General features: G+C 44.8%; 1 protein-coding gene across 3 annotated transcripts; it reads right to left on the bottom strand.

Moving 5' to 3' along the window:
• Nucleotides 1–161: 161 nt before the first annotated feature.
• Nucleotides 162–12,944, bottom strand: LOC147231830 (N-acetyltransferase ESCO1-like). Of its 3 annotated transcripts, XM_086150997.1 has the most exons (11): nucleotides 12,912–12,944; nucleotides 10,467–12,208; nucleotides 5,059–10,385; nucleotides 4,868–4,970; nucleotides 4,442–4,523; nucleotides 4,264–4,357; nucleotides 3,972–4,103; nucleotides 2,551–2,640; nucleotides 2,179–2,322; nucleotides 1,895–2,079; nucleotides 162–1,798 (listed from the first exon to the last, which is right to left on the bottom strand). In XM_086150997.1, exons 2-11 carry the CDS (start codon nucleotides 12,205–12,207, stop codon nucleotides 1,630–1,632), a joined length of 8,067 nt encoding a protein of 2,688 aa, XP_086007123.1. In that variant the 5' UTR covers nucleotide 12,208; nucleotides 12,912–12,944; the 3' UTR covers nucleotides 162–1,629. The 3 variants fall into 3 exon arrangements, with proteins under 3 accessions (XP_086007123.1, XP_086007122.1, XP_086007124.1); XM_086150996.1 differs by having other exon boundaries at nucleotides 5,059–12,208; XM_086150998.1 differs by lacking the exons at nucleotides 4,868–4,970; nucleotides 5,059–10,385; nucleotides 10,467–12,208; nucleotides 12,912–12,944 and having other exon boundaries at nucleotides 165–1,798; nucleotides 4,442–4,817.
• Between the last annotated feature and the right edge of the window lie 450 nt (nucleotides 12,945–13,394).

The raw sequence follows: 13,394 nt of genomic DNA, 5'->3' as shown, positions 1-13,394 counted from the left end.
TGGAGTCATATTAAAGAATATGGTATTAAAATGAAGCTCTGCTTCAGAGAAAAGGGTCTTTTCCAGTGTTTGGCCACTAGCTGTCACTGATCATCAAGGAAGCGGTGAGGGAGGCCAATGCTAAATGTACGTCCTGCGGGAGAATAGAAACATACAGAACTCCAACAATTGTCCACTCATACAATTGTCCGTCCACTAAATGATCAGGAAGGCACGTTTTTTTTTTTTTTTTTTTTCTATTGAAATGTTTATTATTTAAATAAATATTTACATAACAGTTTCGTATAAATCAAATGTAATTTTCTTACACGGCACAGATTTCTAAAAGTAACTGCTTTAATAAGGAGGAAGACAAAAAGAAAATAGTAAAATAAGGGATAGATTACAACGATACCGTCAAATCTGTGGTGGCGACGCTTCTCTCAGCCCCTGATGTTGGAAAAACAAAACCTGCCTGCAATCGAAGACTGACACTTGGATTATATGCGTCAATCAAATACCATTTAACACTTGAGTCTTAAGACCTTGCACATCTTTTATTATAGATTTTGTTAGAGTATGCGTTAAATCTACATGATAATTTGATATACAGCTTAATTGATGTTACTAAGGAATAGGAGAGTGAGACTCAACACTAACTCAATCAAAAGCCAAAAGCTGGTTAGCACAACGTAATGCTAGGAAAAAATAAAAATAAAAAAAAATCAACGTTTTGTGTCACACATCATTAATTCAGGCACAAACAGAGCAATCGACAGCCTTGGTGAACTGAAAAGACATCTTTCCGAGGGAAGGGGCTACAACGCCCTGCTCTACGGTGTGCGATACATATGGCTCAGCTTGGAAAACGTGTCAGGCAAAAGGGTCTGGGAAAATTAGACCACGGAGTTTAATGCCCAAGCTACAGTTTTAGTCCACGTCTCGCTGGGCAGATAAAAAAAAAAAAAACGCCTGCTGAAATAAAACCTCCTGATGTTAAAAAAAATAAAATACCGTTCAGATGATTACTTTGAAATGATAGATCAAAACCGTGACAGCTTGGTTAAACAGGGTTGAGGGGGGTAAAATAAAATCTTAAACAAAACACTTAGTCTAAGTTGTGCATACGTGACCATAACATTTATAACATGACATTATTCATTTCTAATAAAAGATTATTAAAAGATTAATATTAAAAACTCTGTGGACATGAATTGTACAACGTCGGGTGAGTAAAAATCATTGAGGAAGTGGGACGAACCTTGAAAACAAAAAAAAAAAAACGAATTGAAAGTAACGTTGTTGTTCAAAGTGATGATTCTCAGGGATGTGAAAAAAAATAAATGTGCTTTGTTTGTATCAGCTGGGTCTCGTATGAATACCTCTAATAAATCCAATTATCATATGTATACAGAAAATAGAATTTTTTTTTTAAAGGGTAAATCAACATTTTCCAACAACAACTTGTTGTTTCATCCTGAGATTCAAACCAATGCATCCTCTCTGAGGAAAAACTCAAGTTTATTATTTTTTTTAATCATTATGCAAATAAAGAGTCTGCATCAGACAGTGTTTCGCATAGGGCAAGTCCCATTTGTAAAACCCGTCATCGCGTCTCCTGCGGGGCCGGGGGGAGGGGGGGACCCATCATCATACCGAATCCATTTTGGGTTGAGAGGAGTGTGTTCCGCTGACAAAGTTGTACACCAAAAACTGAGACGTGCCAAAGTAATGCGTGGCAAAGAGCTTCCCGTCGGGAGTGGGGTCGGAGAAAGCGATCTCGTCTTTGCTCAGGTACGAGCCGTATATGAAATTGTTCCTGTGCGGGGAAGACAAGAGCAGAGGGTGTCAGTCGCATGACATTTACTCCCAGACGCGCCGGTGCGAATATCGTCCGCCGTGACGGCGGGCTGACCTGAGACACTCGAGCAGGCGTGAAGCGATGCCCTGGCGTCTCATCATGCTGACGACCCAGATGCGACTGATGCCACAGATTGCTGGCTCCGGCGTGGTCGAGCAACACCAGGCTCTTTGCCGCTCGAACATCAGCTTCTCCCGCTCGGAGCCCTCCGGCGCGGGCTCCTCGATCACTCGGTAACCCTGCGGGCGCTCATACGAGTCAGTCCAGCGTGCAAAGCAATCAGTTTCCTTCACAAAATGCACCCCTTGGGACAAGAGCTGACGCCAGCTGGAACTCACCTCCTGAATGTGCTCCGCTATGAGGCACCCTGCCACCTTCTTATCGTTGGAGATGAAGAGGAAGGTTTTGGTCTGAGAAGGACACTTGGTCTCCACCTGCTGGAAGCCGAGGTCATTGTCCACCATCTCTCTGATCTCTTCGACCTGGCCAGCAACATCGGGAGAGTCGAGAAGTCACCAATAATCCTTCGTTTGAAGGACTTGGATGTTTTTGCACATAAGTTAAACTAAAACTTGAAACCAATTCTTTACGTTATTTTTGCCAGTTTAAATTAAACAACAGATATTCTTGCATCCAAACATAGTTAACAGGTTATGTAAATCCCCCTTCAACAGGGGATTTGTCTGAATGGCCAGCAACCCATACGGTACCTTTTTCAGAGCATATTTGGGATCATCTGGCAGGACGAGAATGATCTTGCCGTCGGGATATTCCCCCAGGATTCTCTCTTTTTTCCATCCCTGACAAAAGTATGGAGACAAACATCAGAGACACACCGACCCACTGTCCCGTCCCGAGGAGACGTGATTTCACCTTTATTTCTGTCCTGTTCAAATTCAAAGCAAAGGATTGTTATTTTGACTTTTCCCACTTTGCTGTTTTTTTTTTGTTTTTTTTTTACTCGGAAATGGACCACTGCGATTCCCGTTTAGGGGTTGGATATACAAAATCCGCAAACAAATAAGTAAATAAGGGTCCAGCAGAAGGACCGGGAGTCTGGATACATCTACTGCCCGATGTCGTTTGCATGCAAACCATCGTCCAGTAGGAATGAAGACACTGAACGGCAGAGATTGCTGTTTTCTTGACAGTATTTGAACATCATGGTTCCTCCAGTTAGCTGCTTCGTTGGGTGTTTCCCGTACAAACGGTGCTCCTTCAGCGGCGGGGGATTTAAATTTGCGTTTAATATCAACACGTGCACATTTGCTGTGAGTCCCTGGCAAACAGTGCTGCTGGGAGCTGAGCTGCGATAACGCAGACTTATCATCACAGGGGCTGACGGGTGTTTAGAGACCATTTGATTTTCAATCCAACTGACATTTGTCTTGAAGCAAACAGCCCGCCTGGGTAAAGCCCAGATAACTTCAGGGTTTTGCGGTCCCTGTTAGAAAGAGGTCTTAGGTTTTCTCAGTCAAAAAGAACCCGGGCTCATTTTATTTACATCTTTCCTGTTAAAGTCCATCGCTGGCTTTACCGTTCTTGACAGTTTTAAGCAGCGTGCGCATTGTTGCATTTGGATGCATGGAGAAATCCTCCGATTAAATACAACTCCAACAACAAACTTTCCTCCAAAGTGGTTCAGGTGAGGCAGATTGCTCTCATCAAGGAGTGACTTCTCCATTCGTACGCTCGGGTTGTCTCTCACAGCCCTCCAGGTGTTTTTTTTTGTTGGGCTCGCCACTGAATCCCCTTTTTAAAGAATGTAATCAATTGCTAATTTAGCCATTCTTACATTTTTGATGCATCTAAGAGGTAAATTCTTCTGAAGGTTCTCCTTCATTTGCACTGACATCCATTTGAATCCAATATTGACAGTTTCAGACCTTTTGTTTACTTTTTATTTTGTCACATGTCCATGTAAAATTTGAGAAGGACTGTGCATGGAAATTTCTCAACATGCAATGCTATATTTTTGTTGAACACAAACGCATGAGGGTTGGAATGCTACACTTAATTAACAGCTTGACCTCTTCATTGCAATCTATTGTGTTAGCGTAGAGAGGCAACATTAGCAAAAGAAAAAAAAACAAAACAAGAAATGAAGAGCCTGGGGGAAAAGTGCTCTTACCACATATTTAACAGCGCTGATGAACTGGTTGTGGAAGAGTAGATGTTGAGATTCATCCTCGGGATTGGCAGCCGAATACAGCATCCCACACACACTGCAGGCGACGGCGCCGAAGTGCTTCTGTCCAGCATCCTGTGTTACAAAACAAACAGTACCAATGTGGGACATGTATAAATGTACTTTACCGCCAACCCTGACATGACTGAGTTCTCTTGAAGATGAGGCGCAGGGATTAATTCTTTCTTCATCACTTTGAGATTACTTCCGAAGTAGCAGGTACATATTTACTTACGATAATAGTTTGGGTGGCGTCTTTATCTGCCTCCCTCAGTTTCTTGACTTCTCTCTGCAGACACGCATCGGAGAGAGGAGTCTCTCGAGCCGCACTGCAATACGAATACAGAGCGGATCACTAAAGAGGCTTCACATCCAGTCCCTTTAGTAAAAAGGTCTTAGGAAAAACACCTTACTCTTGACAAGAGGCTTCTGATATCTCCCCTGTTGTCTTGTCTGTTTCTGGCATGTTCTCTGGAGAAGGATCACATCCGATGACTGGAAGAGAAGGTCAAATTATTGCACACCTTCAACATTAGACCAGAGAGAAGGCTGATGGGACAAAAAGAAAAAAAAACAAAACACAACTCGCCAATTAAAGAGCATTGATTAAAAAAAAACCAACCAAACATCTGTGATAATAAGGACAAACGTTTGTCTGTGACACCAAATCTGGAACTGGAACCAAAACTCTCAGTATACAAACATTGTATATACCTTTCAACTGTGTTGGACTGCAAAAAATTAAAAATAAAAAAAATAAAAAAATAAACTCCCGGATTTAAATACGCTCAAAGTGTATGCATGCAACACAAAACTCATCCAAACATATGAAAGCACACCTGTCGGGTTTCCTTCACACTCCTGAACGCCATCGGGCAAATCTGGGCTTTCCTTTGAGAGAGCGGAAGATGTCGCTGCTGGTGGATGTAAATCTGTTGTATCCTGTGAAGGACGAAGAGTGGTTCGGTAACTTTGTGCAAAAACACAGAACGGGACACAAACGTCAGGAGATCACGGTACTTTGAATTACCTTGCATTTGCCCTCATCTGACGGCAGAGGGTCCGGGGAATCTTGAGGTATTGAAGCAAGAGCAGCTGTTTTTTTCTCCGCTGCGGTTGAAGCGGCGGGCTGAGAGGCTTCTGGGGTCATCTTAGAAGGACCGGCGCCGGTGGCGGCCTGGGGCGAAGCTGAGGCCGCATGCTGGGGCGGGCATGGGGTCGAAAGCGGCTTTGACGGAGCGCTTTTCGATAAAGGCGGCTTTAAATCACCTTTAGGTGAGGAGATGGGTTTCAATGATGTTACGGTCGTCGTAGCGGTGGCCTTCGAATGGGGTGTCGCCGTGACGGTTGGCTTTGGGCTGGGGGAACTGGCGGGGTTTGACCGAACGGTGGCTGAAAAGGTGAGCTTCGACTGACCTGAGATCTTTCCGGTGGGAGTGGCCTGAAATTTGAGTTTTGACTGGCTGCCACAAATTGCGTGTTTGGTTGGAAGGGTCGCTTTAGGCTGAGCCGCGGGGTTTGACGGAAGGCCGGTTTGTGTTTGTTGCATGGGCCTGCAGACGGGACTGGGCTTTGGCTGGCCGACAGGTACCGGGTCATCATCTAGCTCAAAGTCATCAGCAGAATATCGGGGACGTGGTCTGTATGGCTTATACTCAACAACAAGCTTTGGCTTTGGAGTATTAAGTCCGTTGGGCATTGGCGGGGGCACTGCTGGGAGAGACCTCCTGGCTGCCGATCTGGTGACTTTCGGTGGGGGGCCAGAGGCAGGGGCCGCTTTAGGGGTTTGAGCCTTGCTTTGTCTCGTAACTCTAGTTGTTTCGACTTTGGGAGGTTCGATTTTACTTTTCGGGGTTTCATTTTTAGCGGTTTCTGTTTTAACAGGCGCGGGTTTGGATGATTCTTTTGGAGGCGGCTCCGCTTTAACGTCCTCGGACTTTGGCGCCTCAGCCTTGGGAATCTCTGGCTGGGGCGTCGCAGGTTTGCTACTCACAGCAGGGCATGGGGGAGATGACTCCGATGGGCTGGCGGCAGGTGGAGGGTTCGTTGTCGTAGTAGTCACGGAAAATAGAGAGGGCGCATATGAGGGCGGCTGCCAATCCATGTCGGAAAACATCTGGTTGGCCTGATCGGACTTCATTTTCTTCACACGTGCCCATGACATCTTCTCTCTTTGCAGTTCGACCTGTCTTAGCCTTTGATATCGAGTGAGTTTCTTCTTCTCGTGAGCTTTCAGGGGCACCGACACCTGCGTGATAAAGAAGCGCCTCTTTGGTGGCACAACCGAGGGCTTGGATTCACTGGAGTCCGCCGTTGAGGCCTGCGCCACGGGCTCCTCTTCGGCACAAGTTGCTGCCTCTGAGCCACCTTCCGATCCAGGAGTGGAAACTTCTTCTGTGTCTACATCGGGCGTGCTGACAGGTGAACTTTCCTTCTTAGTGGCTTCACTCTTGGCCGCCGCTTGTTTTTCTTCCTCTATCCTCTTTAACAGCATGCTGTCCGTGGCAATGTCCTCAGCAATTTCCTGACACAGGGCTAAGAGGTTGAGCTGCTGTCTGTTTGCCGTTCTCTTTGCCGCGGCAGCCTTTTGCTCGGCCAGAGCTGCCAGGCGGGCTTTGGTTCTTGCCTGTGTATTCATTTCTTGCTTCTTGGGTTTTTCTACCTCCTGTCCCTTCTTGTTGTCTTCGGTCGTTTCCTCGCTGCTGTTTTGCTTCGAGGTGGTGGCGCAAGCCTCGCTGTTATTTTTCTCATTTACTTTTTGATCCATCCTTTCAGGTGTTTCTTCTGGCTTTTCTATTATTCTTACATCGCTGTCCTCCTCATTTTCCTCCTCTTCCACGACAATCTCACGACCAATCTCCATATCTGTCAGAATTTGCAGGTCAAAGTTAGCCCCCGCACCTCCTGTTGCCACGGCAGTACAGTCGTCGCTTATGCACGGAGCGAAACAATTTGCTGGTTCCATATGAGTGGAATCAACATCCATCATGGCAAACTGCTGGCCAGACTTGTCAACGTTTTGAGCCTCTTCCTCATTTAAATTGTGCATCGTGACACCGCTGACCTCCTCGGTTGATTGCTGTACCCCTACCTCAGAGACAATGGTTTGTTCAGAACAATTTAATGCGTCCTGATTTCCCACATCAGCCATCAAGCCGCTCTCCCGACTGTTGTGCTCTGAAAGTGGGGTGAGAAGACCTGATTTTGTCACACACTGAGAGCCGGTATTTAAGAGGATTTCACTCTCAGGGACAGGTTCTAAGATCACATACTCCTCGGGTGTACTGTCTGGGATCTCAACTGCTGTCAGACCTGATGTAACCACGTCAACTGCGCCCCCTTGAAGACCAGAGTCATTGTGCAGGTGTCCAGCGGTGCTTTCAGATATCTCAAACATACCGGCCTCACAGTTTTCTGCCACGTTTTCTGCCTCACCTTCCGGTGCGGTGAAATCATTGCTTGGGCCGATCGCTGACACCTGTTTCACATCTATTGTCACGGGGCTCTGCTCCAACTGGGCAGGCACACAACTTTCAGGCACATCCGTGGCTCGTACCTCCATTTCCACTGTTTCTGCTTGACTGTCTGAACAACACATTTCTTTAGCCGCGTCTTCATTTTGTAGATGTTGGTTCCCCCGGTCTCCGATTTCTTCACGACCTAACCAATCGTTGCTTTGCTGCTGGGTCTCTGCACTTTGTATGTCCAATAAGGACATAGCACCTTGGTGTTCAAACTCAGTACAAACCTCCCTGCCCTCGATACTCTCTGGACTACTGATGGGCTCATATACGATTTGGTTTTCACAAGGCTTCATCTCTGACTGACAATCTCTGACTGTCTTGCTTTGTTCTTCTGAGGTCTGAATGACCATATCAATATCATTTGCCGGTCTACACACAAACATAATTTGGTCACTACTTGCCTCTGGATGATGTTCAAATCCAATGACTGTTCCGCCAGAAGGAGCGATGGACGTAATCTCAGCCTCTTCTATGTCCCTCTTAGTCAGCTGCTCTGGCTCCTCCTCCTCTTGTGGCATACAACTAACCCTTTCATTAGATTCAGTTATTTCATCCGTATGGCCTTGGACATTGACATGACTATTCGCCTCAAACTTACTTCCATATGCCTTAATTTCCGAATTGTCCGTAAAAGATTTCTGAATATCATCTGATACGCCCTCGCAGTGTTTGCTGACTTCATCAAGATCGTTGATTGGCAGGTGATCTGGAGGACTCTGCACTGGTGTTGCGGCGGTTTCCATATTCATAAGAACTTCTGCAACTACACAACCTTTGTCTTCATGTTCCTTGCTCTTCAAACCTGCATTCCTTTGCATTTCCTGTATTCCACAACCAGTAGAGAGCTCGCTGACCTCCTGTAATTGCATTGTTTCTGTAGATGTGGGATTTGAAATGTACACTGGTGCTGTTGTTTCCATTTCTAGTTGGTTGTCAGTGGCATTGTCATTGATTTCCTTGTCAGAATAGCAATGTGAAATTGTTTGTTTTTGGACACTAGCAACTGGGAGGGATTCAACGGTCTCTGGTTCTCTCTGGATTTGCACTTTCGATGTAGACGTTGGACCAAAAATCTCTTCTTTTGTTTGGAAGTCCATTCCAACTTCACCCACAACTTGTGCAGTTGCGATCGTTTTGTGACATTCGTTTGTTAAAGTCATTAAATCCTTTTGATCATTGTTTCTGCCTGCAAGTTCTGTGACTTCCCAGCTCCCCTTGCTTTGTAAACTGACTGTAGGGGTTGCATTGGAAAACGCTGGCGTAGACAGCATTGGTTTTACCTCATTTTGAGAATTTCCAAACTCAACTTCTTTACAGGTTACACTCGATACATCAGTACTTTCGGTTTGTATTTCCACTGTGTGTGTCATGTCTGAAACTTCCTCTGTCACTATTGCATCTATATCTGTTTCAATTTTGCATTTATCCATTGGAAACTCCCCAGGAGCGGGCGAATTAGATCTACTTAGTGTTGATGCGTCCAGTTCAATTTGACTGTCCTGAACGACAGCACATTCGAAGTTCACGCTGTCATTCTCCAAACTTTGATGCTTTTCTGGAATGTCTTCACGTGCTGCAAGTGACACACTTGTGTTGTGGTCCTTTACTTCCTGGTCGTTCTGCATTTCCAGAGTGAGTGCGCCGCATGAAACGTCCTGTGCTACAACTGCACTGTGCACGTCCACTTCCATTTTGCTTATATGATTTTGTATTTCCACCTCTGGGGAACAAGATACTTCAGATTCTGACACTGGTGAGGTCTGCATTTCAACTTGACTATTAGTTGCAGACACATACTCAAACCTCCCCGTGGTGGTGTCTGCCATACTTTGAGATGTTTTACTCGTTACATCGTCATGAGGCTGCGGTGACAAGTCTGTATTTGGATCCTTCGCTTCCTGGTTGCTCTCACTTTGTCTTGTCACAGTGGGTGGTGTGTAAGAAGTATCCCCTCCTGCTGTAGTCCTAATGTTCACTTCTGTCTGGCTTTGAGTTAATGTGTCTGGAGGCACAGTTGAAGTATCTGACTCCCAAGAGATCTGTCTTTGAGTTTTGATTTCAGTGTCTGCTGGAGTCACAGGTTCAATGCTCATATTTGGAGATTCTTCATTTGCACAGTCTTCAAGAACCTCAAGTGACATACGATGTTCTTGACCCTCTTGGCTCTTCTGACTCTGTATTTCCACTGGTTGGGGTTTGGACATCTCTGATGCCCGGAGGGTCTGTCCATCAATCTGAGTCCCATCCTCATTTTCAGGTACAGATTCAACGATTATATTGCTTTCATTTTCCGTAACCATATCATTTTCAACCTTCTGACGCTGTTCCCTGCAAATGTTGAATTCAGGTTCAAAGACATACTGAACATTCTCATTCATGACTCCTACAGTGTGTTCAATGTTTGAGATGACCTCTGACGTCGGCCTTTGCACGTCTATTTCTATTTGACTGTCTGGAGCTGTGGCCTGTTCGGGAGACATTGGATCTTCATCGTTGCTACTCTTGTGACTTGCCGCTGAAGATTCTTCTCCCGAGACTCCGGGTAGATCTGAAGTGTGATCACTCACTTGTGAGATCTCCTGAACTTGTACTTCTACAGATGGTGCTGCAATTGAATTATTTGACAGCGCGACAGTGAACATTTCAGAGTCATTATCACTTTTAGTTCCAGTGGAACCGTCGACATCAACCTTATCTTCATTTTCATGATAGCCACAATTTCCAATACCAACATCTCCATGTGTGTTTCCGTCTGTAGTATGGTGACTGACTTCTTGGCTTGTCTGTCTGTGCTTTTCCAGTGATAATGCAGAAGTAGACAGTTTAGATGCAACTGAAGAACGAGAAACCATTTCAACGTGAACGACTGGTGCTGTGGCATGCTCAAAATGAATCTTTTTTACTAATTCCATACCTGTCGACGTGCCATCCAGTGCTTGGTTTTCTTCAAGTCTTCTGGTGTCAACACGTTGCTGTGAGCAGCTCGTCTCCTGTTCAGGGGCAGCGCTGGTCTTGCCATCTGATGGTATTTTAGTCTGCATGTTGATGTCTATCTGGCATTCAGAGACGGTGACACCTTCAGGGCGCACCTGTCTTTCACTTTTCTCACAAACTGCCTCGCACGCAGGTGTCGATACTACTGGACTGTCAGTTGTCTTTTCTGTTTCCTCTTGAGTGCCAAGGCTAAGTTGTAGTTCACCTAAAGACTTGGGTCCAGGAGTCGACAGAAATTCTGCTTTTCTTTTTCCACTTTCCTCAACCTGCTCTTCTGACTTTCTATCTAGTTTGGTCACAGTGTCACAAGAATTGGTCATTGTACTTGGAACTGGTTCTGGCAAGTGTTCCCGTTTTGATCCTTCCTTAAAAGTTACTTGAATTTTAACACTAAGATCTGTCTGACTCTCGGGGCTAATGTCAGACTCAGTCACTGCTACCCCTCTCTCACTCTCAGGATTACCACTTTCTACAAGGATCTCTAATGGCGTTGCTTTTGCCTGACTTTCTGGGCATGGATCATTATGACTCACTGAGACACTGGTTCCCACTTTGTCATTGTCAGCATCAGTAGATTTCCATCTTGTACCTGACTTCACATCATCCAAACCTGACCCTGATGCCTTTTTTGTGTCACTTTCATCCGTGGGACTTTCTAGAATGCAAGCTGATTCTAGTTTTTTGTCTACCTGGTCTTTAGGTTCACAGCCATTATAAACATCTCCATTGCTCGTAGTTTCTTCAGACAACTGCAGTGTTTCAGCCCCTAAATCCATTGGACATTTAATGGACTCATTATCCATATTTACCTCCAACAAGGGCTCTATTGCGACGTCTGACCTTTGTTTCTCGTTTTCTCTGGGTTCTCGGGTTTCTATCTGTTTAAATTCATTTTCTTCAGGTTGAAAATCAGTTTTGATGTTAGTTGCTCTGCTCCCTGGTTCAGCTGCAGAAGGTTCTTTTGGCTGTGTATTTGTGATGTTGTCTAAAATGTCCTGTCCTTGTGCTTCAGTGTGAGGCTCCTCGTGTTCTTTAATCTCAGTCTGAGCAGCTTCGACCGTACTGTCAATACTATGGGAATTTGAAAAGCGACCGTAATTGTGATCCATCTGAATGAGGTCTGTAGGAGCAGGCGATAACTCCTGACCGAACTCCAACACGTCAGAAAACGACTCTTCAGCCTTCCGTTTAGCTCTGACTCTGTTTGAATATTTTCTGATGCAGCGAGGCTTATCTCCATCACCTCTCTCTCTGAAGAGATCTATCTTACTACCATCGCTACTTAGCTCATCATCAGACTCTGTGGAAGCTGTCCGTTTCAGGGAAGCTTTGACGTTTGTTTTTACAGAGGGAGCTTCTCCGCAGGAGGCACTTGTGGCTTTCATCAGCTTGGCTTTTTTGAAAGGTGGGTCTGAAATGGTTTTGCTGGAATCCTTTGTGGGGGAACTTTGCTTGGATGACTTGGCTGGCTTATTTCCCCCCTCTGCCATTGCAGACAGTTTTTTCTTGGTCCGAGTGGTTGCAGTCTTTTCTCGTAAATTTCCTTTCGTGGGAGACCTGTTATTTGAAGCTGTTGCGGTGTTAGAATCCAGAGCCTCCACATCCTTGTCCAATGTCCTCGTCTTGGGTTGAGACTCTAATCCTCCCTCTGGTGCTGGCATCCTGGGAAAATAGGTCATTTAAAAAAAACAAAAAAAAATAAGAAGAAGATAATGTGCAATCAGAACGATGACCAACCTTACAAACACTATAACACCGTCAAAAACAATTCAATACATATCTTTGAAACTAACAGCATCTTACCCTCTAAATCATTCATTTTTTTTTTGCTTTTTGAGGTTTACCCAATCGACCATTAAAGAATGACAAAACCCCAGATACTTTAAAATGGTAAATCCAGGATACAATTGACGGAAACATCGATCCCAATCCCTCCCCGAATGTGTTGACATTAGTAACCTGATTTCCATGCATCAGAGAAGGGCTAACACTGATTTGGTGAATCGCAGTAAAATTATAAAGCTAGCGATCCACGCCGTGCGATGTTACGGTCTATATTTAACAATTCCCATCACAATCGTGGCCGCACATCGCCGTGTGAGTTCAACATCGCCACAGAGACAGATTTATGCAACAAAATGTTCAATTAGCTCGCTAATGTTGGCTAGCCTGCTAGCTTGGAGTGCACAGTGGAGGCTACCGCTAGCTGCAGCCAACTCGCAACAAACGAGCGAAACGGGACTCGGTGTTGGGAGTCCGACTAAACAGCCGGCAGACAGACGCGGGGAAGGCTTTAGGAAAGACCCCCGGCGGCGAATAATTTCAAATTAAACCTAAAGGCACGTCAATCGCCGGCAAAACTTACTTTGATGTTGTCTTTTCCAACAACAGCTGTTTTTTTTTTCTCCCTGTGAATAAGAACTGACTGTATTTCCGGAGGAAGACGGCGGATGTGACGTCAGAACCCCGAAAGGACTTCCGATTACAGGATACACTTGTTTGTAAATATTAAAACATAAAATAACTTAAGATCAAAACAGCACCGTTTACAAAACCAGAACATGCCAAAGAAACTGCAGAGGGGGAGGGGAGGAAAACTACTGCAAGTTCATTAACAAAAATTGACATTATATATATATACATGTATATGTATAAAAAATTGACAAAAAAGGGAATTTGGACATTTATGGCGCTATTTATATTCATTTTGAGGAAACAAAAGCATGTTCAATATGCAATAGCCTGGACCTTTTGTCACACAAACTTACTGTTGACTGACTCTGACAATTGGCCCTCATTTGAAGCGATTTTGCACAATAAGAACCACAAAGCCTTTAAATATGGGAAT

This window comes from Fistularia commersonii, chromosome 8 (assembly GCF_037954325.1).
Source record: "Fistularia commersonii isolate RoL2024-O1a breed Wild chromosome 8, RoL_Fcom_v1.0, whole genome shotgun sequence".
Taxonomy (NCBI): domain Eukaryota; kingdom Metazoa; phylum Chordata; class Actinopteri; order Syngnathiformes; family Fistulariidae; genus Fistularia; species Fistularia commersonii.
This window is presented reverse-complemented; position numbering and strand designations above follow the sequence as displayed.